This window comes from Photinus pyralis, unplaced genomic scaffold (genome assembly GCF_008802855.1).
Source record: "Photinus pyralis isolate 1611_PpyrPB1 unplaced genomic scaffold, Ppyr1.3 Ppyr1.4_unclustered_Scaffold4778, whole genome shotgun sequence".
Taxonomy (NCBI): domain Eukaryota; kingdom Metazoa; phylum Arthropoda; class Insecta; order Coleoptera; family Lampyridae; genus Photinus; species Photinus pyralis.
This window is the reverse complement of record NW_022171653.1, coordinates 43,209-68,046: the sequence shown is the minus strand read 5'-3', so window position 1 is coordinate 68,046 and position 24,838 is coordinate 43,209. Positions and strand designations below refer to the sequence as shown.

Sequence of the window (24,838 nt, the reverse complement as noted above, 5' to 3'; positions counted from 1 at the left end):
CGGCGTTGTGGTCACGTTCGGCTTAGTGTCCCTTGCACACTTGTCGACGATGTGGGCACGGTCGGCGTAGTGTCCGTCGGCGTAGTGTCCCTAGTCGGCGATATGGACCTTCAAAAAATCGTGTCGGCGTTGTGGGCATTCGGCGAAGTGTCCTAGACCCTTTTACACCATAAGAAAATCGTGCTATGTTGTTAGTATGGTTATTGATCGACATGATAATGAATTCCCTTCATTTTCGCCCTGTAATTTAATGCAAGGGAACGAAATGTATACAGAACATATTCACATTGGAAGTCGATCACCGATGTAGATGTAAACAATAACAATGCCAATGCGTAATTTGAAACACAAACAAACATCCCAAAGAGGAAACAACACCATTTGTATTCAAATTCCCCCAGGTTCATACATAATACAAACATCGGTTAATACGGCCTAATATAGTAATACACTAATGCCAGGTTTTACAAACGATGATTAAGGTTAATCACTGATTAAGAATATTAGAATGGAAAACATTTGAGCATATAATCAAAGGTGGTTAACTTATATTTTTAATCATCGTCTGTGACTTGGATGAAAAAATAACTGGATTGCTTTCAAGTCAACATTTATGAAGCCAACATCAACAGCGCCATTTATTATTATTTATTATATAAATTAATTCATCAGGTATAAAGTTAAACAGTTATTGTATAAATATTTTGTGTGGATATACTTGTCCTTGCAAATTTCATACTTAGCCCCTCAGATTTAGTTCTTACTTTAGTCATACCCAGTGATGGCGCTGCAGATGTTAGCTTCAAATATTAGATATTATACGACGCTAGCAGTCCAGGTTTAAATGGTCGAAGGTTTGTGAAACCGGGCATAAGTTTTGATTATTCGAAAGTTTGATTATTTATTTATTTATTTATTTATTATCCTTCTCTTGTTCTGGGCCCTCAACAGGCTTGCGCCCAATTACAGAGTGACTCGCATAATGCCTTTTAGAGGTGCCTCTGCAGAAGGTCTTAAGTTGTTCCATATTACTCCATATTACTATATATCCTATAATTAATTATCTACATGTGCGATTACTATTAATTTGGGAAAGTTTGTCGACTGCGGTCCACTGCCATATTTTTTATGGTAAATTCCTTATTTGCAAACGGAAGAACTCAGAGCCGAAACCAGAGGGGGGCAAGAGCAGGCTTAGTCCGAATGAATGTAACTTACGACCAGTTTATAGTATGGTATCTATTAAGAGGGCTAAAACGCCCAAAGGGAAGTAGTCGTTCCCACTTCCTCGACACATCCACGGAGCCTTTAACCCTCCTTTACAAATTTGGTAGATTTCGAAATTTCGTGTTAGTGCAAAAAATTACAGATTTTGGGAAAGTTCTAAAGACCCCTATGCAAATCGAGAGAATGAAAAAAGGTCATGCCGGAGAATCTTTTGACGTTAAACAATTGGGTTCTTTAGAGTTCTATTTCGTAATTACTTTCTGATCCTATATAATCCTATAATTAATTGGAAAAACCGGTTTTTCTTCTACCACCAAATTCTTTTGGGAGAGGAATTTAGCTTTTTTTCACGCAGGCGAGCAAGTGGCTATTGGGAATATCCCCCAACCATCTGCCATATTGTACGGGTGCATCTGTGTATCAAGGGATATTTATGTTTGAATATAAAATATAATTTATATTCATAGATATAGTCGAGAACAACAAATTCGTCTGTATTTAAACAGGATGTGCTTTATGATTATTGTGCCTGTAACTAACAGTAGTATATAATTGGTTAGGATTATAATATATTTCATTTTGCCAAGATATGCAAAAAATAACATATCACCACGATGGATGGGGGTATACCTAATGACGAATAAGTATGATCTTTACTTATAACGCCTAAAACAATGAAGCACGAAAAGAATGATATATTACGTAATAAATATTATTATTATTTTGTAATAAAGTTACACAAAAAACGTAGTTAGCGTTTACCTTGATAGTCTTTTTACTGTGCTCATTATATAGTTGTAAATACTACCTGTGTTTGCCTGTGGCTTTATATTGCGTCCTTCGTTTCTGGAGTACATCAGTCTTGCAATCATCACTAGTACAAAGTAATTATATTTGCATTTTGCATCATGAAACAAAACTCTTAAGGGATATTACATTTTCAAAGTGAAAATGAAGAGATGTTTAAAAGTTGGATTTTCTCTTTTGTATCTGCGGTCGTCAGTGTAGGTGATTTTATTGGACAATCTGTTTTATTACATCTCAAGGTACAAAGTTTTCTGCCACATTATATTAAATCAGTCCTACGTACATACATAACTGGTCCAGCACAAACAGCCCCACTTGTAATTACAATTTACAACAAATAAAAGATCTCCGACACCTTGTCTTGCATAGCAAATTTACTGCATTGCCTTACATTTTTTAATTTAATAATATAATAATTTTTTTAGGATTAATGCCTATACCCAAAGCCGTCTTTAGGGTGGAGCGCTGAAAAAGGCCTTACTCTCGTTAAAAAATGAATAAAAGTTTTGAAAATGATATGTACAGATATACGTGTCTAAAATGTATGTCTGATTACCCGCGCAATATGTTTAATTATTGATTAACTAAAAAACCTACCAACGAGATTCTCATATCGCATGTAAAAGTTACGAACGTTTTACTTTCAAAAACAGCATCTCAGGAAATAATTATTCAGGGGGGTCCCCACTTGAAACAGCAACGTATTGCAAAAAAATTCCACGGCGCTAGGACTAGTTCAAAACCGCAGAAATGGAACGGAACAGAAGAAGTCGGACAGACCGACAAACACGCAAACAATAGCACATTTTTTTAATTCTAAAAAAATACGCTAAAAATTAATCTAGTTTTATGACAAGCACACCAAAAAATAAATCAATTTAATGCTCTAGCAATAAGTAGTTAAAATGCACATACGTCATACATATCTTTTTAGAGAAATATTTATTGCTCAGGTTACCAATAAAACAAATTTGTTAGATTGTAGCGTAATTTACTCAGTGAAGAGTAACACAATTATTTAAAAAAAAACGTTTGAATCATGCGGCAACTATGCAATAACTCCCGTTATTAGTTACTTTCGATTTATTTTTCATTTTTATTGGAAAGGTTATTGTCTCCGCCTTCGATCACCAAACAGCAGTAACGATCATATATGTGTTTCTTTAAAAACGAGTCATTATAATTATAACACAGAATTATAATCCTCCACGCCGATTTTTTCCATTTTCTTAGAAATTTAAAACGTTAGACTCGCAATATTCGAGCACCCAACAGCACTAACGTAGCACTAACGATCGTATTTGCGTTTCTTTAAAAACGAGTCATTGGTGGGGCCAGCTTCACAAAATATTTTAGGGGTGAAGGTAACCATAACTGCCTGGTTAAACTTAACTAAACAATAATAGAATGTACTACTTGATTTGGTATAAACGTAACTGTATGCCAACCAGTGTTTTGTAGATTTGTTTATTGTTTATTTTCTAATTTTATTTATACTGTTATTTTATTGGTTTGTACAGAAGTAGGGAATAAATCATTATTATTTTACCTGATACTAATCAAGTAGTTAGGTAAGCCATACTATTATGGTTCGGGTAAGTTTGCTATCTGTGTAGTAGTTTTAGCCTTCTTGAATTGCTTGATAGTTAATTTCAATTTGCAAATTAGTAAAATCTACCATAGTATACTGTTTATTTTTACCTCCTTTCATGTTATTTTAACCTATTACTTTAGCCACTGATACTGCAAGAAGATAGGTCAAGAACCACTCATGCATACACAGAAACATAAAACGGTTTTTTACAAAAAATATAAAAAAGGCTATAATCAATACCTAAATAATATTGACATATTTATAAGACAGCAACACAATAGTTTTTTTCTATTTCGGTGTCACAATGATGATTTTGTACAACTGTTTTCGGCCGAAAACAGTTGTACAAAGACAGTGATTATAGTCGTTTTTTTGGTAACTCATCTCTTAAGTTGGCAGTTACTAGTTAGTACAAGTAGGTACTTCGTTGGGTACTTCCATGGCCCGTATGAATAAAAGTAAGCAAATGCTTATACTTGCAAAATTCAAAGTAAATACTCGTAAGTGCTCCTTCGCACAGGGCGACTTAGCAGCGCTTCTAAGCAGAAGGACAGGACGCAGTGCAGCGCTGCTAAACCATGCTAAACAGACCAGTATGAAGGGGCAGTTACGAGTATTTACTTTGAATTTTGCAAGTATAAGCATTTGCTTACTTTTATTCATACGGGCCCATGTTTGAACTTCAAAATGTCAGTCTTACTACGCTGCCAACCTAAAATTTAACGGCATAAAAAGTGTTCCCAACATAAAACATGTTTAGTTCTAATGTTCCCTATAGTTTCTGATAATGATTTTTTAAATTAAATTAAAGCACCGAAATAGAAAAAATAGTATGAAAAACGCGTGTCACAATGCTTTATTGTAATACTCCTATCTTGCGGACACTCGTGGCTACGCTTCGCGTCGCCACTCGTGCCACAAGATAGTCGTATTACAATAGGTCGCATTGTAACACTTGGCTTTCAATATACTATTTTCCCGAAATCGTCATTACTTTTTCTGCCTCATGTTCCATTACCACGTCCTGTCACAGCTGGCACATTAATACTTATAAAAATTTCTATATGAAAATTGGAATTTTAGATTAAAAATATACGATTTCGGGAAACCTGTAATACAAAACTCGTCAATAGAACAGTACTACATACTTGAGTAGCAATGTCTCATTTTCCTGGCTTGTGTAAGTAACTATTTTTTTCATTAAGATGTCGGCCTACTGCAATGCTGATCGGCTGCAATGTAAATCCAAAATTCTTGCATTTCTCCTTTCGTCTATTGACAGTTTCCTTAACCAATTTGGTAATTCATGGTATAAGGATTTTGTATATTGTAGGAAGGCATATTTAGATGGATGTTGTGTATGGTTGTCTTTTGGGAGCATATTGTATTGAATGCACTTTAGTTTAGTTTAATGAATGGTAGGCATAGAGTTAAACATGAAAAATGTTCTATTAACACTCTTGAATCTATCGCTAGATACCTGGAGACATCCTTACAATCAGAGCTGGGCAGTATTCGATTTTGTAAATACTTTTTAGTATTCAAATACTTTGTAATTAAATACTTTTATGGAAGCAGTATTTGTATTTGTAACTCAAATACTTTCACAAATATTTAGTATTCGAATACTTCGCAAGGTACCTATTTGAATACTTTGAGAAGTATTCGAATACTTCGCATAGTATTTGAACCTTCCTTTTTTTTTACCAAAAATCGACTACTCCAAAATTTCCGGGAAAACACTTTTTCTCCTTAATTTTGGTGCGTATAATCCAAAATAATTCGTACTTTTTCGGTTAGACCTCTCAATCAAAAGTTATAGACCAGAAACCAATTTCGAAAAAAAATTCAAAGGGCTGTAACTTTTGAAGTAGTAGCTCAATCTTGGAACTGTTTGAAATTATGGATTCTACAGGCCACATTCTATAAGAAAACTTTTAATCCGGGTCGATTTGAGACAATTTTTTTTTCGTGCCTCAAAAAAAGGCAGTGTACAACCTTCCTTTTTTACCAAAAATCGACTGCACCAAAATTTCTCGGGAAAACGCTTTTTCTTATTAATTTTGGTGCGTAGAATCCAAAACAATTCGTACTTTTTCGATCAGACTTCTCAATCAAAAGTTAGAGACTAGAAACCAATTTCGAAAGAAAATTCAAAGGGCTGTAACTTTTGAACTAGTAGCCCAATCTTGGAACTGTTTGAAATTATGGATTCTACAGGCCACATTCTATAAGAAAATTTTTTTCCGGGTCGATCTGAGACAATTTTTTTTTCGGGGCTCAAAAAAAGGCAGTGTATAACCTTCCTTTTTTACCAAAAATCGACTGCACCAAAATTTCTCGGGAAAACACTTTTTCTTATTAATTTTGGTGCGTAGAATCCAAAACAATTCGTACTTTTTCGATCAGACTTCTCAATCAAAAGTTATAGACTAGAAACCAATTTCGAAAAAAAATTCAAAGGGCTGTAACTTTTGAACTAGTAGCCCAATCTTGGAACTGTTTGAAATTATGGATTCTACAGGCCACATTCTATAAGAACATTTTTCCGGATCGATTTGAGACAAATTTTTGTTCGGGGCTCAAAAAAAGGCAGTGTATAACCTTCCTTTTTTACCAAAAATCGACTGCACCAAAATTTCTCGGGAAAACACTTTTTCTTATTAATTTTGGTGCGTAGAATCCAAAACAATTCGTACTTTTTCGATCAGACTTCTCAATCAAAAGTTATAGACTAGAAACCAATTTCGAAAGAAATTCAAAGGGCTGTAACTTTTGAACTAGTAGCCCAATCTTGGAACTGTTTGAAATTATGGATTCTACAGGCCACATTCTATAAGAAAAAATTTTTCCGGGTCGATCTGAGACAATTTTTTTTCGGGCCTCAAAAAAAAGCAGTGTATAACCTTCCTTTTTTACCAAAAATCGACTACACCAAAATTTCTCGGGAAAACACTTTTTCTTATTAATTTTGGTGCGTAGAATCAAAAACAATTCGTACTTTTTCGATCAGACTTCTCAATCAAAAGTTATAGACTAGAAACCAATTTCGAAAGAAAATTCAAAGGGCTGTAACTTTTGAACTAGCAGCCCAATCTTGGAACTGTTTGAAATTATGGATTCTACAGGCCACATTCTATAAGAAAATTTTTTTTCCGGGTCGATCTGAGACAATTTTTTTTCGGGCCTCAAAAAAAGGCAGTGTATAACCTTCCTTTTTTACCAAAAATCGACTGCACCAAAATTTCTCGGGAAAACACTTTTTCTTATTAATTTTGGTGCGTAGAATCCAAAACAATTCGTACTTTTTCGATCAGACTTCTCAATCAAAAGTTATAGACTAGAAACCAATTTCGAAAAAAAATTCAAAGGGCTGTAACTTTTGAACTAGTAGCCCAATCTTGGAACTGTTTGAAATTATGGATTCTACAGGCCACATTCTATAAGAAAATTTTTTTTCCGGGTCGATCTGAGACAATTTTTTTTTCGGGGCTCAAAAAAAGGCAGTGTATAACCTTCCTTTTTTACCAAAAATCGACTGCACCAAAATTTCTCGGGAAAACACTTTTTCTTATTAATTTTGGTTCGTAGAATCCAAAACAATTCGTACTTTTTCGATCAGATTTCTCAATAAAAAGTTATAGACTAGGAACCTATTTCGAAAAAAAATTCAAAGGGCTGTAACTTTTGAACTAGTAGCCCAATCTTGGAACTGTTTAAAATTATGGATTCTACAGGCCACATTCAATAAGAAATTTTTTTTTCCGGGTCGATCGGGCCTCAAAAAAAGGCAGTGTATAACCTTCCTTTTTTACCAAAAATCGACTACACCAAAATTTCTCGGGAAAAATTCAAAGGGCTGTAACTATTGTGTTACTGTAGTGTAAAGTTAGCGCAGAACCTGGGTGTTAAGTACGCGTTTTCTCCTAAGAAGGCCATGTAAATTCGGACTCCTCGAAGTGCTTTAGACGATGCATATAAGTGCTAACGTACCCAAAAATCGAGTATAGGCCTTCCGCAGTTTTTTTAAGTATCATTTACTTCTAGGAGGAGGAGAATGAAGCAGTGGGAAAAAATTACGATTTTTAGTTGTTGGATCAAGATTTTATTCAAATTTTCCAGAACCGAGTTTGAGTCAATCATGTTCACGTTCAAAGGTACCCAATTTCGTCCAGACCTAATCTTCCACTGCGAATTATGTTTCCTTGGAAAAGAGATAAGTAAATTTTTCTTGAATCAGCGTTTTTGTAGACAACCTTAATTAACGAAATAAAATAGAGAGAGGGGATGAGCTTTGCGTAAAATCAAGAAAGTCTAGTTGTGGCATCCGAAGAGTTTGGTCAATATGGCGTTTAGTACAGCGGCTTATTAGAGCCTAAATAATTCCATTTGGCATTCGGGAAAACCGAGCTTTGAAGAAAAAGTTTATCCGACAAACAATGTCCATTTTATGCAGTAGGGAATTTATCATTTTGTTTGTTGTTTTAACTGTTAAAGAAAATTTCATTGATTACATAATTGGCACATTAAAATAAATTGTTAACTAAGTAATCTTTCAACATCTCCTTGTAAAATGGTTAATTAACGTTCGTCTATCGGTTTAATGTTCTTTACACCCTTTAGAATTAAATATGTGATCACCAGTTTCGGACCTGTACCTTAAAATTACTGAAAGTGTTCAAGTTTTACTTGTAATCGATTAATCTCATAATATTTTAGTAATCTGCTGAAGATTGCAGTGCCACAACGTCCAAAAAAACTATAATATCCCGTCTAAAGCGAAATTGCGATAAAGAAAACTGGGAGCAAAGTTACATAATATTTTTGTGCCGCTAAAATTGAAGTTAATCAATGTGAAAGGTTTATTAGCAAATTTTCAGAGATTACATAATTGACACATTAAAATAAATTGTTAACTAAGTAATCTCTCAACATCGCGTTGTAAAATGGTTAATTAACATTCGTCTATCAGTTTAATGTTCTTTACAGCCTTTAGAATTAAATGTTAACTTGGAGAGTTGCCGAATTTTTGATAAAATAAGGAGAAATACAACTGAAAATTAACTAATTCGTATATCATTAGATGAGAAAAAAGTCTTCTTTCGATTGGTGTCATTAAAAAACCCCAACCAAGATGATGAATTAATTGAGTCTGAAGTCTAGACATTCTAAGCTAAATATACATTACATAGTGAATGTGCTTTAAAGAAACTGACGTACTCGAGCCTTTTTTTAACTTTTATATTTATATTTATAAGCGGCGTATTGCAAATTAATTTCTGAAACCAAAACCGACAATTGATGTACAACTAACTAACTGTTTATGTTTCAAGTCTTCAGCGTAATTATCCATCACACTAATCATCGGCGTAATTATTAAATAACAAGTCGCATGCGCTTCAGGCGTACTAAAACATCCGTGGAAATTGAAACTGAACGCGAGCGTCTCGACGCTCATCCGCGTGCATTGTATGCTTGACGCAACAACTACCCTTAGCGCAGAGCGCGTTTTCCCACGTACGAGTTTAGACCGATACTCGTGAGAAACTTGTGCAAAACTTTTCCAATTAAAAAAAAGAAAATGTGATTCGATTATCACGCAATAATTTTCGCGTATTTTATCATGAATGCGTCTTCGCCAAGCGCCCTTGCGATAGAGACCTTTTGTGAACTTAAAACGTTTTACAATGCGTACAGGAGTATCCACGGTTATCTAAGCATAATGGTGTGTGTCTTTGGATCAGTCGCCAATATTTTGAATGTATGCGTTTTGAGCAGGCGAGAAATGCGCTCGCCTACCAATTCGATTCTGCGAGGATTAGCTGTTGCGGATTTACTAGTGATGATTGAGTACATTCCCTTTTCGTGTCATGTTTACCTAGATCCAGACGCGAGGTCCACGGCGAACTATTTTTCGTACGGCTGGGCGCTTTTTATGACTTTCCACGCGATGTTCGGCCAAGTTTTCCACTTCATCTCAATTTGCTTAACGGTGATTTTGGCGATATGGCGCTTTATAATTATAACGACGTCGCACAAAAACAAAGGTTGGTGCACGCCACGAAGAACCGCCGTCACCATAATTCTCACCTACTTGTTGTGCCCGCTCGTCTGTCTACCGCTGTACATTTCGCTAGAGATCACAGAGCAGGCGACCCTCGTTAACGCTTCAGGAAGAATTATTCCCAAAAGGCTTCTAGCAAATTACACCGAGGAAAAATACAACGCGACGCTGTACGTGTTAAATTACGGAAACTTTAAGGAAGTGAGCTTTTGGGTTTACGGCGTAGTAATAAAGCTCGTCCCTTGTATTTTATTAACGATATTATCACAGCGAATTATATCGGCTTTAATTGAAGCGAAGCAGCGAAGAAGAAATCTTTTGGGAAGTAACGCGAAGCCAGCGAAGCTAGCGAGACAAAATAAGCAGCAGCAAACGGATCGGACTACTAAAATGCTACTGGCAGTTCTACTCCTATTTTTAATTACAGAGTTTCCGCAAGCCATACTCGGACTTCTTAGTGTTTCGATCGGTCCCGAATTTGAGATGCAATGCTACAATCCTCTAGGTAAGAGCAATTTCATATGCTACTCACGTGATTGATGGCGACGTCTAAATCTTATGTTAGTCTACCAAACTAAACAACATTAATCAAGTTTGGGGTTGAATTCAATCTCCTTCAAGGTTTGCCTTAAGCACCCCTCAGGGTGCACTGAAAATTGGATACCGCTTTAGTTACTAAATAAATTACAAAGTGACTAACCTTTCACGAAGTTCATTCAATAATGCTTTGTTGTAGGTACATATTTCATTTTTGTTTATTAATAATAAGCAACCCTTAGAAAGAGAAGATTATGTAATATTTTCACCTTATATACAATAGGAATTTCGGAAAAGTACCGAATTCTTTGCAAAAGAACTGTGTAAAGAAAATTTTAATTGGAAAATTCTTGTAACAAAGCCACTAAGAAACCACAATAAAACTTTAATAACTCGTAAGAAATATACACAATCATGGAAAGCTTTTTGGGCACTCCACAGTTGCGATTTATATTAAAATACTAACAATCCTACAGCGTAATTAATTCCTGCTTTAGATATATTCTGAATTTCCTTTTTTATTATACAGGGTAAAAAATTGAGCGGAATCAAAATAAGCACTTTTTCCAAATAAACCGAGAGACAAAAACAAACGAAAATATAACTTTTTATTTCAATAAGTGTCAAAATGTTGTCCGTTATTGGCCAAACAATGGCGATGTTCAAATTCGTGATGGACATTTTCAAAAACATATTGTGGGATAACATGATAGCTTTCATCCAAACTTTCAGGTTAATATAAATTAAATTAACTGACAGCAAATTAAATACTTTCTTTCCAATAGCAACAAATAAGTGATATTCTCGTTTATTTTGTGATATCAAAAGTTTTTAAATAGCTCGTAAAACGGATATAATTGTTGAATTGATTCACAGTAGTAGGGGAAGGATTAGGGCTAGGGGAGTTTCTTAAGAATCGTACAAATTGCTTACCTTTATTGAATCACAAGAACAAAAAATTGTATTACAGCTCAGTCCATTCAGAGTTTCCGAGGCCGTCGTAACGAGTGGTCGATCGCGATTATAAGTGTCAAATAAGAATAGAACTAATTTGTTAACATAAACTAAATCGTGAGGGTGAGCACCACCCTTACTTGCCGCCGCAATGCCAACTGCTATCTGTGGTGTTTGTCGGGTGGATCTTCATCGTACAGATAAAGTTATTCTTTGTGCTAGTTGGTGCCAAACCTACTTTCACACGAAGTGCGTTAAAGTCAGTGACGATGAGGTTAAATTTATTAATTCAAAAAAGAGCTTTAATTGGTTCTGTGACCTCTGCGCTATCCACGAATCACACAGCCTCAGGAATATCTTGACTAACATTAACAAAGTGACGATGAACTGGGACAGAGTTATGGAAAGTCAGCACGAGAAACTGATGAACCATGAGAAGCTATTAAAGGATACTTTAGACCAGGTAAATACCCAAAATGTCAGCATCAGCAAGGATCTAGCGCAAGTTCTCCAAACTCAATCTGAAGTGAAGCTTACGTATGCGGACAAGATGAAACAGAAAACCTATGACCCAGTTATCATCGTTAAGCCCAAGGACGCGAACCAACCCTCCAAGAAAACCTTCACCACCCTCAAAGAAAATATCGATCCAATTACCCGAGAAGTTACCGGAATGAAGACTCTACGTAGAGGAACCATTGTTGTTGAATGTAAAAATAAAAAAGCTGCAGCCAAACTTAAGGAGGAAGCCGAAACGAAACTGGGATCCGACTACATTCTTTCATTACCGAAACAGAAGATGCCGAAGATTAAAATCGTAGGCCTCAATGACAAGATCGGGAGTACCCAAATGAAGGAAATGATTCTTGCGCAGAATCAATTCCTCGACGAAGCCGCGTACATAAACGTCGTACACATAACGGAAGATAAAAGAAATCCTAACAGGTATTTGGCTTACGCTGAGGTTGACGGTAATAGTTACCGGAAAATTCTAAGTGAACAGAAGCTCAACATAGGGTGGGACCGTTGCAGAATTTATGATGCTGTGACAACTAGAAGATGCTACAGTGCAATGGGTTCGGACATAAGGCAACTGACTGTAGCAAAACTACTACCTGCCCCAAATGTGCGGGAGACCATGACCTAGCGAGCTGTAAAGCTTCGGACGCGGAAATTAAATGCAGTAACTGTGCCAACGCCGTTGAGAAACTAAAAATGAAACTGGATGTACAGCACCCGGCCTGGAGTGTTGATTGCCCAGTCTACAAAAAACGACTCGATCAAGAAAGAAGCAGAATTGATTTTTTAGGCCATCCCCAACACTAATCAAGCAAGGAAATAGGTACGGATCAACGCTCTCAATCTATTATCAGAACGTAAGTGGAATGCGAACGAAAGCGCAATCTTTCAAAAATAAATTGGCAATTACAAATTACGACATTATTCTACTGACTGAGACCTGGTTAACGGAAAATTTTCATGACGCTGAGTATTTAAACAATCAATATGCGGTCTTTCGCAATGACCGTAATTACGAAGAAATGAAGTGCACCATGGGAGGCGGAGTTTTAATCGCAGTCAAGACCGATTTGAATGCTGAAAAATTGGAATTTCAAAGTGATCTAAATGAAATATGGGTCAAACTTAAAATTAATAATACTTCATACATTATTGGTGTTGTCTACTTTCAACCGAAATCTGGTATTGATAAGTACGTGAGTTTTACCAAAAGTTTAGAAACAATTGAAAACATGTTGCATTCATCGGAAGTGTTAATAGCAGGCGATTTTAACCTACCACAAATTGTTGACGCCACGTATAATTTCGAAAACGCGAGTGCTAAATGCAAAGTAATTAAAAATATAGCTTCGATGTACAACTTAAAACTCATTATTATAGTTAAAAACTGCAATAATAGAACCCTTGACCTAATTTTAACTAACTTAAACGCGGAAATTAAATCTGCGATCGACTCACTGGATAAAATTAATCCACTTCATCCTGCACTAGAAATAGTCTACAAAGTCCATAGACCAGCTAAGCGAATTACTAAATTAACCAACTTCAATTTCAAAAAAGCGGATTTTCTTAAAATGTACGTCCTTTTTCGCGATATTAATTGGAAGGAGTCTCTTATCCTGAAGAATTTCAAATCGGTAGATGATGCAGTAACTAGCTTTAATCAAACGGTAATGAACATTTTCGATGAATGTGTCCCCAAAGTTACAATTAGGAGTGCCAATAAGTATCCTAGCTGGTTTAATATAGACATTATTAAGAAAATCAGACAGAAAAATAAGTTTCGGTTACATGGCCAATCGGAAGACTTCATTGAAGCCAGAAAAGAACTCAAAAGAATGATCCACATTGCTCATAAGAGGTGCATTAATCAAATTGAAATGGATCTGCGGAAGAATTCCAATAAATTCTGGAACTACATCAAGTCGTTGAGGAAGAATAGTCAACTACCTGGAGTTTTTGAGTACAAAGACACCTCGTTAACGGACGCCAGAAGCATTGCGGACGCCTTTGCATCCTTCTTCGAGTCAGTCTACACTGTTGAGAGGAACGATGACCCGGAAGATGACGTGGAATCGGACCTGGTGTTATCCAAATTGCACTTGACTCAGTTACATGAATCCGAGATACTGGAAGCAATTAAAAAATTGAAACCGAGGTCGGCTATGGGCGAAGATGGAATCCCACCCTACATCGTGAAAGGATGTGCATCTTTATTGGTAACCCCCTTACTACATCTATTTAATTTAGCTTTGCAAACATGTACATTCCCTGAAGCTTGGAAATGCACCAGAATAACACCAATTCACAAAAGTGGAAGCCGAAAATTAGTTGAGAATTATCGCCCAATTGCAATTATACCAGCAATAGCGAAAATTTTCGAAAGAGTGATCTACTAGACTTTATTCCCATCTCAGCAGTATAATTGCAGATCAACAGCACGGTTTCAAGCGGAACAGATCAACAATTACCAATTTAATGCAGTTTGCGCATTTCTCAGCAGCAGCCTTGGATGAGAGAGCCCAGGTAGACTGTGTTTATACAGATTTTGCGAAGGCATTTGACACAGTATCCCATCAAGTTTTGCTCCGTAAACTTGTTTTAAATTGCGTAAGTAATCCGACCGTCAAATTCCTGAAATCATATTTATCTCTCCGTAAAACAAGAGTGAAATTCAATGGTGTGAATTCAGCCGAATTTTATCCCTCATCAGGCGTTCCCCAGAGAACACTTCTTGGTTCTTTTCTGTTTCTCTTATACATAAATGATTTACTGCGAGTGATAAAAAACTTGAAAGCACTACTATTTGCGGACGACCTAAAACTTTTTAGTAAAGTCCAATCGGCAAGTGACTGTTTAAATATTCAAGAGGACATTAACTCAGTAATTAAGTGGTGTATCAAAAATAAACTAAAACTAAATATCAATAAGTGTAAAGTCCTTACTTTTACTAGATCGAAAAATCCCTTACTTTTTGACTATAAGATGAATGGAAAGGTCTTTCTAAGAGTCACCTCCGTTAAGGACCTGGGCGTGTTTTTCAATACCAACCTTAACTTCAACTCACACATTGAATACCTAACAAATGAGTGTTACAAACTTCTTGGTTTCGTTATCCGAAATACACTCAATTTCACGAATATACAGACAATGCTAACCTTATATAATGCGTTTATTAGATCCAAGCTTGAGTATGCTGCATGTATCTGGTCTCCTCAAACTCTCAAATACTCAGACATGATCGAAAAAGTGCAGAAAAAGTTCATACGAGTAATGTTTTTTAGGTCAACCCAAAATTATCCACATTTGATCTCTTACGGTACCCAGCTTAATTACTAAATAGTACTTTCGGCTTAAATATAACGAGGTTAGAAACCCGACGGTACATTGCCTCCACAATTTTTGTCTTCAAAATTTTACACAATTTGTTAAACTCTTCCGAATTACTTCAAGAAATTAAGCTTAAGGTACCATTTGTTAAGCTAAGGCAAAATAATACTATTTTTGCAGTTAACAACACAACTTCCCCACTTATTAAGATCTTGATCACTTTAAATAAGTTGTCCTCAGTTAATGATATCGACTTTTTTCACGATCCCCTAAATTCAATAATACATAAAATTAGATGTTAAGTCCTAATATTTGTTCAGAGCCCCAGTGCCATGTAATTGGAATTTTTATTCTGTATGGTTTCTGGTTAAACAAATAAATAAATAAAAATAAATTCTTCTGGAAGCTTATTGCAAATTTTAGAAATCATCTTTCTCGAAACATTAGAAGTGTTCGTGAGAAACCTTTTATCTTCATTGAAAAATGCTTTGAGCATCCTCTCATATTAACAGCATCAAACGAATCTTCCACCACTTCTGCAGTCTTTTCAGTTGACAAACGCTACGGTACCACTCTTCTTTGGGTTTACTTCAACCCAAACATATCCTACAAAACAACATCTACTAAATTAAATTAAGTAACTATTTTTTCTTTTACTGTTTCTTATTGACGTTAAGCTCTTAAAAAAAATTATCTTCATTTGGATGCTGAGAGGGTTGTAGAAATTTAGTTATTTTGCAGTAAACTGCACTGAAGAATAGGAATTAAAATTGAAAAAGGTTTATAGTCGAAGCAATATAGGTACAAAGTTCGTTCAAAGATAGGGTAATGCTGGAACTTAGTTTGATTGACATAAATATATTATTTGATTTAGAACTTCCATCCAACTTCTCAAAGACCAATTTGTAATAGATAACACGAGTAGAAGGCCGGATAAGTCCTTCAAAGTTTTCAACAATACATTATAAAGTCAGATCGCGTAAAATTTGTTTAGAAAACCACTTTGGGAGAGAGGTAGGTATTATAGTAGTTTCGACTTCGGAAACTCGGTTAGGTAAGTTTGTGATTTTGAATTAAAAACGTTTTCCAAGCTTCGATGAAAACATCATTTCTCTGCACCTCAATTACCTCACAAATATAAACTCGATATCTGCACCTCCGATTTAAATACTTCAGAACATACAGTGCTGTTTATTAAGAAGTAGATATTCGAATTTATATATTGCTTTTCCCTATGTCTACTTTTAAATGACAAAGTCCCTTCTGAAGGGCGCCTAATATTATGCAACCAAAATAAACAAATAAAGATCTGGTTGTCACATTAATTAATTTTAATATTGTTGCTATGGGCGAGTGCGATGGGAATTTTCTAGTGAATTTCCTTACATTAATTTCGAGCATTCTGCCGGCTACTCCGAATTAGGTTTTCTTGCAGTTTTCCTATTTCGTAAGGTAAATACTGGAGTAGTATAGAACAATTTAAGACCTTCTGCAGGGGCACCTCTAAAAAGCATTATGCGGGTCACTGCAATTGGGCACAAGCCTGTTGAGGGTCCAGAACAAGATAATAGATATCACTGTACTTTTATACAATAAAATGATTGTTAGCGTCATTGTATACCATTGGAAAAAAGATCAATTTTTATTCTTAATTTGACAATTTTGCCCCCTTCAAGCACCCTAAATAAATAAATAAATAAATAAATAATCTTTCGCGAGACGGGCTGCGCCAAAATCGCAATTATAGAAAAAAATTCTCATGCCGTACTTTCGTTTATGTTCGCTATGAAGAGGTACATGTGTACATTTCCCTATGTTTACCAAAATACTCAAAACCAAGTCTTTGAACACGGCTAAAGCGACTACCTGTTGCAAAAAGAATGTGAAATTTGAATTGAAACTACAATAAACAAGTTTAGTTATTGTCGACATGCGTTTCATCCTTTTTCATATACAAAAAAATCTATTGAGTTATAAAGTTAATGCTTGTTAGACAGTAAAATTAATTAGAAATTGGTTGCTTCCCCCTTACTCCGTTTTTCAGGCGGATAGTTTAAATAAAATAAAATTAAGAACGTCTAAAAAAGCTTCAAAAGGTGAATTTCGCGTAATAATGACAGGAAAATATCATAATTAAGAACGTGGTTATTATGGAAAAGTGAAACTCATTAGGCAAAGATTCGAATTACTTTAATGTGTACTTAAAATAACTTTGTTATAGAACTTCGCAAAAGTTTAGTATGAAATCCGAATATTCGCACAGTTTGTTACGTTCACTTTGGGCAAAAGTAACAAAATTACCTTGAGATAAGCAGACGGTAAACACAGGCAACGTTGCGGGGGGCCGAGGTGGATATCGAGGTTTTCGTACACTAACAGTAATGTTGACATGCATCTACAACACCTCGTACTGATTATCTGTAAAAATAAATCCGCCTTAAGCGTTTCAATGGAGCACAGCCACAGACATCAAAATGAAAGAGGAAACTACTCCAAAAGTATATGGTAACAGCCAAAACCAAGAGGCCTTGTACAGGTAAACGAAAGTCAGTAGAAAAGTAATGTCGTACCGAAGAAGTAATTTGCATGTAGCCAACACGACGGCAGAATCTTCTCTGAAAGGAAAAGAAATACCACTCGTGGGCAAGATAAATTTAAAGAATTGATCGGATTAGAAGTATCATGGAAAACATCTGCACAACCTCGGGTGGTGAAGCAAAGAACTATTGTAATAAGAAATCTATAACGCTTGGATGGACTCTAACGGAAAAAATAAGGAACTAGGTAAAAGAACTCTACAAAAAACTAACTTATATGCTAGTAAACTAAATTAATCGATCGAATTCCGCGAATTATTGGAAATTCTTAGAGATAACCAAAATAACTTCTCGAAAACCCAATCGACCATGTGAACGAAACACGTGAACATCTCGCAACGTAATTAAATTACAGCATCCGTGATAGGAACAAAAAATATTGACCCGAATTACCACGCGAGACGTTACCTAAGATAAAAACCAATTTTACTTTATCCGAGATCAGAACCACTCAAGATTACGTTTTCGGAATGTACGTAGATATTTGCAAAGTTAATTTTTTTAAATTCATTAAGATAATCAGTCTTAATTGCATTGCAAAGAAAGAAACAAGAAAAATCGAGATTGGTCCGCAGATTTTACTGACGCACGTAAAACAAATAATAATAAATCAAAATTGTGAATCGGCAAGTATCACGGATCCTCTCCCAAATAAAACGCTAACTTCTCAATATTTCAACTTGTGCCAATCCGTTTAACGCTGATTTACAATTGCTTCCGCTACTGCCGCCGATTAAAAGTCAGGAAGTAAAGTATTGCGTGCCATTTAAAATCTACTCTGCGGAAAGTGTCCATTGGGATTCGAAAGGGCGAGGTAAAGTAGCAATCCGATTAATTACGAAGCTGGCCGTTAACTCAATACCAACCGCGTAATTGGAGAAATTTACGTAAACTGTAGAATGCTTTTAGCTTAGACATTGCGAAAGTGTCAATTGGGCCTCAGGCGTTTGTTTATACCCTTATACAACTTCTCTTCCAAAGTTTCCAATTTGCACTTCATACTAAACAGTTACTGCACTAGGGAAATTAGCGTCAAATGCTGTGAAATTGAATGGACGTGTTCTTAAGAACAGGGAAGTCAACTTTGAAATATAAGCTTGTCCCTCGTGTATAGTGGTGGGGGATCGGATAACCATGCATTTCATAATGGGGGTTACTTCTAGAAATCGGGAATGCAGTGATTTCTGGTAAAATAATGCTTTTGTTACAAAATCTCTTCGGGTTTCATTTAACAGCTATTCCGTAAGATAAATTCGACTTTTCTTTCAGCGCCCCCACCTGTCTAATATAATTTTACACAGAAATTCAGTCGAAACGGCTTCCGGTTGCTAACTGCTTACTGACGAAATTGAGTTTGCTATAAATTAGGAAATCGAGTTGCAACTTTTAGGGATTTGTATTTTTTTTTAAAACTCTTCTAACATTTTGGAAAATCGATCGAATGCTTGATTCAAGAGGAAACGTTTGGTTTTCTCACTACCGTTAACATCTCTTGGAATTTGAATAAGTCGTAGGGGCGCTTTGAGGTATCCCGAAGAGCAGAAATGTTATAATTGGCTGCAGATGGTAAGATTTAATTTTAACCTGCTGTTAGGTTAAGCTTGGTGCACGCAGAAGTCAAATAAATAATCAAACAAACTTGAAAAAAAGATAATGGATTCCAAATGGATTCTAAGCAGATTTTAGGAATATTCTGAGAATTTAACAAGATGCTAAGAAAATTAAAAAAAAATTCCAACACTTTTCGTAGCGAAAAAAACCAGCGCGTTTAATTAACCTGTCCTTGACCGAACACGACTCGTATTCATTGAGGCTTTAACATCTTTTGGTTGCACAATAATTACCTCCGAAGGAAATTGGTGGAATTAGCAATAATATTTTGTTCTGCGTATTTTAATTCTATGCCGCATTGTCCTTTTAATGGTTTTTAGAAACCGTGGCGACGTTAAGTGGGAGATCACATACTATCTTAATTGGGGCTCTTGTAACCAAAGGCGCTGACACAAAATCAAACCACAGTGAGATAAATTTACTCACACGGTAGTACAATCCAGCAGACTTCCCGTGTGTGGGTTTTTTAAGGACACCCTGCAAATTTGCCCTTAACAAAAAATGTTTTTCTTGGATTACTGGACGCCATGTTAAAAAATGCGTTAACTAATTACAAAGGATAGCAGGAATCATTTCGGGATTTTTTGGTGAGGCATTCGTTCCTGATCTACGAGATCGTTTAGTACGTGTTAAAAGATATTAGATTTGTTTCGGACACAAAACGAGGTATTTATTCGGATCTCGGTTGCCAGAGCAGGCAGTACGTAGTAAAAAAATAAATTAGTTCTCAGAGAGACTCCGGCACTAAAAAACCAAGTGGTTATTGCGGGTATTTTTATCGGAACGGACATCTAAACGCGAGTTCTGTGTATCTGCGGTCAAACTAGCACCTTGGAGTGAATTAGAAAAAAGAATTAATTTTTCAAACGCCCTCTTGAATGCTACCGTACTTACGGTAATTATTTTTCAAACTGCAAATTATCTACTATTCACAAGGAAGCCTGGCCAGGCAGCACTTAGACCCATTGTGCCTACCCTCTTTCTTTCGCAACTAGGTTTAGAGCCCGTTCGTTTCAATAAAGGGTTGGACCCTGTTTCACCTAAGTTGCTTGATCCTCCCTGGTTCCAGGTAGCCGCCGCCAAGGAGCCCGGATCACATCCCTTCTTGCGAGGAGGGAGGTACTGCGGTACTGAGGTTTATGCTCGTCATCTGAGCCTTCACACAAACAGCAATAAATGAAATGAAATGAAATGAAATGAAATGAAATGAAATGAAATGAAATGAAATGAAATGAAATGAAATGAAATGAAATGAAATGAAATGAAATGAAATGAAATGAAATGAAATGAAATGAAATGAAATGAAATGAAATGAAATGAAATGAAATGAAATGAAATAAAACAAAGTAAAATAAAATATAATAAAATAAAATAAATTAAAATAAATTTGGGACATTGGTACCATTTTGCAGTAGATAAAGTAGAATTCTCTTGATTAAGTGCAACTACGACCTAGGGCATTTGTTCAGACCTTTCAAGCAAAATGGTATAATTTTTCGGAACGTTGATAGGCGAGCGGATTTATCTTTTTATATTTACTGCGAAATGTGTCAACAGTCAGCAAGTACAAAAGAAATTAAGACGTTATTGACACAAACTTAAAATGAATGGTATTAAATTCCATGACTCCACGGTTTGCTTGCGCGGATAAAACGTTGCGATATAAGCCTGATGAACACAAAATTGTAACTCAAAACTCGCATTAATAAATTATTTTTCGCGACCTACGCACAATAAACAATCAAAAAGAAAGACCCTTAAGTTAAACCCTCCGTTTTCATTATGCGTTAATTCCTGGCGTTCATTTCGTTGAATTATGCATGCGCTTAGAGCTATAACGATAGCCAGTGGGGAAAAAATCTCTGTCAAAGCATATTTGTAAAATGGAAATATCTACGAGTAAAAATTTTACTCGTAGGGGAATATCCTCGAATTATAAATGCTTTGAGGTTAGGGAAAGAAGGAAATACCTCTAAAGTAAAAGTGGTACAATAGAGCACAACAAGATAGATTCCATGTAGGAGGTCAGCATATTGGTTTTCAACTCGTCAGGTCCATTGAGATTCCAGTTAAATTCTTTGACTATTGTGGTTTTCGATGAGGTTTAAAGATTTCGTTGTAGTGCGTCTAGGGACAATGCCGGATTTTCATGTCGAATCCCACAGCTGTTTCAGAATAAGTTCAAAGTATCACGTACGCTCTCGGCTTGGAAATGTTAATAGACCACTACTTTCTTGTTTTGCAAGAAAATTCGTAACTCAATTTTGAAGTCGTACAGCGCTTAGACCTTAAATACCAAACTGGATTAGAAGATGCATTACTGAAATAAGTGAAAGAGCATTCCAACCCTGAATAAGATAAATTGTTATCTGATTTATAGCATAGCGTAAAATTGAAATCCTTTTAACATTTCCATTATTTCACGTAAAAGGAGTCCAGTTATTTCAATTCTAAGCGCCGAATGGATTTCACTTTTTAATGATAAACGGACAACAACGGGAATTATCCGGTCGCGCATCGCATTTGCCTAATTGACTATTTTTGAGGCAATTTATAATTTAGAGCACTCACAGTTTGTTAAATGAGGTTAAATTGAGAAATTTTAACGAGGGAGAGGGATCTCCACCTTTCGAAAGGAATGCTCGGGAGTGAAATCCAATACCGGCTGAAGGTGTTTGGAATGCGGAGCTTTCGGAGCAAGCTTAATTTTAATGAAGTAGGTGAACACAAAGAGGCAGCTGCAGGGAAATGTGAAAACAAGTTTAGTTGTGCAAGGATGACTCCATTTCGACTCCATATGTACGCAAAATTTGTGAATGGAAATGATTCCGCTTCCACAGTTTGCTACTTCATGCGGAATACATATTCATTTTCATGTAAATGCGTGACCCATTAGCGCTATAATATTGCTATCGTTTTCATATTTTATTGCCCAACGCGGCCACATTTGCTATAAACAATTACGGGAATGTGATCTTCCTAATGTGGATTATTCTGTCATTTTTCATACAAGCAATGCTCGGTACGTTAATAAAGTATGCAATATTTGAAATGATGGCGTAAATCTAAATGGACTGTGCATTTCCTATTCCTATTCTTAACGAGCATTGCATTTTGTGCTCAATTGTGCTCAACGGAAACAGGTGTGAAAGTAGCAAGGGGAACGGAATGCAGCTTCAAGAGAGGCTGTGGAAGAAGAAGGAAAGCAAGAAGAAAGGGTCAATAGAATGCGTATGATGTGCGTATACACAATCGTTAATTCAAAGAAAGGAAAATACAAAGTATAATTCTCCACCGATTCGTAAACATCCTTTATGCTTTAACAACTAACGTCAATTATTCAAGATACATTTAATTGGAACTACCGGACAGTTAAAAAATTCTTAACTTAAATCTTTTTAAATGACAGGTCGCCTTGACTACACACTCGAATATTTCAAAACTGCCATTTTAATGTAGACTTCTTAAAGTAAGCTACATCCCCTTCAATCAGAGCTGGGAAGAATACTTTCAAAAAGTATTTGAATACTAAATAGTAAATACTTTACACAAATCAAAGGTATTTGAATACTAAATACTTTTACGTCCAGCACAAGCGAATACTAGATACAGATACATTGAAAAGTATTCAAATACTTTAAAAAATAAGTATTCAAATACTTTAAAATGTATTCGAATACTTTCAGAAGTATTCTAATATAATCAAAGGTATTCGACTACTATAAAAAGTATTCGAATACTTTGAAAAGTATTCGAATACTTTGAAAAGTATTCAAATACTTGTAACTCAAATACATTAAAAATTTAAAATAGTATACTAGATAAAAGTCTTAACACTACTTAAAAAATCAAGTTATACTTTGCATGGGGTTAGCTTTTTTTATATTTCTATTGTTATATACAAATTTAAGGGGAGTAAAAGCGTAATATTATTATTATATTATTATATAGGAGGTACCTACCAGGACCTTTCTTTAACCAGTTAAATCCTTAAGAATACGTGTACCAGTTTTCAAAGCGATCGTACGTCTTGCACATGATACGTACGCCTTTCTGAAATTAATCCTAGCGATTTTGGAACAGAACCATTTTTGACCATCCGTTAGTCCGTGTGCATGATAGTTTGTTTAGAAACGTGCGATCGCTTTGAAAATTGGTACATATGGTCTTAAGGATATAAGAAAGGTCCCTATTGTTTTTAAGTTACGTGGACTATCGAGTCAAAAAGTTTCACTCCAGGATCGTTCGGTATTCAGTTGCAACGGATTTTTTTTTGATTTTGTGACAATGGAAATTTTCCCTAAACATTTCTAAATTGTTCTCAAATATTTGAATAAATTTTGGTGTAGTCGATTTTTGGTAAAAAACGAAGGATATACACACTGCCTTTTTTTGAGGCCCGAAATAAAAATTTCAAACAGTTTCAAGATTGGGCTACTAGTTCAAAAGTTACAGCCCTTTGAATTTTCTTTCGAAATTGGTTTCTAGTCTATAACTTTTGATTGAGAAGTCTGATCGAAAAAGTACGAATTGTTTTGGATTCTACGCACCAAAATTAATAAGAAAAAGTGTTTTCCCGAGAAATTTTGGTGTAGTCGATTTTTGGTAAAAAAGGAAGGTTATACACTGCCTTTTTTTGAGGCCCGAAAAAAAATTGTCTCAGATCGACCCGGAAAAAAAATTTTCTTATAGAATGGGGCCTGTAGAATCCATAATTTCAAACAGTTCCAAGATTGGGCTACTAGTTCAAAAGTTACAGCCCTTTGAATTTTCTTTCGAAATTGGTTTCTAGTCTATAACTTTTGATTGAGAAGTCTGATCGAAAAAGTACGAATTGTTTTGGATTCTACGCACCAAAATTAATAAGAAAAAGTGTTTTCCCGAGAAATTTTGGTGTAGTCGATTTTTGGTAAAAAAGGAAGGTTATACACTGCCTTTTTTTGAGGCCCGAAAAAAAAATTGTCTCAGATCGACCCGGAAAAAAATTTTCTTATAGAATGTGGCCTGTAGAATCCATAATTTCAAATAGTTCCAAGATTGGGCTACTAGTTCAAAAGTTACAGCCCTTTGAATTTTCTTTCGAAATTGGTTTCTAGTCTATAACTTTTGATTGAGAAGTCTGATCGAAAAAGTACGAATTGTTTTGGATTCTACGCACCAAAATTAATAAGAAAAAGTGTTTTCCCGAGAAATTTTGGTGTAGTCGATTTTTGGTAAAAAAGGAAGGTTATAACCTGCCTTTTTTTGAGGCCCGAAGAAAAAATTGTCTCAGATCGACCCGAAAAAAATTTTCTTATAGAATGTGGCCTGTAGAATCCATAATTTCAAACAGTTCCAAGATTGGGCTACTAGTTCAAAAGTTACAGCCCTTTGAATTTTCTTTCGAAATTGGTTTATAGTCTATAACTTTTGATTGAGAAGTCTAATCGAAAAAGTACGAATTGTTTTGGATTCTACGCACCAAAATTAATAAGAAAAAGTGTTTTCCCGAGAAATTTTGGTGTAGTCGATTTTTGGTAAAAAAGGAAGGTTATACACTGCCTTTTTTTGAGCCCCGAAAAAAAAATTGTCTCAAATCGACCCGGAAAAAAAATTTTC

General features: G+C 35.5%; 1 protein-coding gene across 1 annotated transcript; it reads left to right on the top strand.

The window, feature by feature from the left end:
- Nucleotides 1–9,148: 9,148 nt before the first annotated feature.
- On the top strand, nt 9,149–12,330 carry LOC116182336. Its single transcript, XM_031502864.1, has 2 exons — nt 9,149–10,197; nt 11,384–12,330. The coding sequence occupies exons 1-2, from the start codon at nt 9,252–9,254 to the stop codon at nt 12,328–12,330; spliced, it is 1,893 nt and encodes a 630-aa protein (XP_031358724.1). The 5' UTR covers nt 9,149–9,251.
- Nucleotides 12,331–24,838: the final 12,508 nt, after the last annotated feature.

What these genes read in the sequence shown, in the direction of transcription:
- LOC116182336 (XM_031502864.1), top strand. Translation starts at nt 9,252, where the DNA reads ATGAATGCGTCTTCGCCAAGCGCCCTTGCGATAGAGACCTTTTGTGAA. An exon ending in GCAATGCTACAATCCTCTAG is followed by an intron (nt 10,198 to 11,383) that starts GTAAGAGCAATT and finishes TTCATCGTACAG; the next exon opens with ATAAAGTTATTCTTTGTGCT.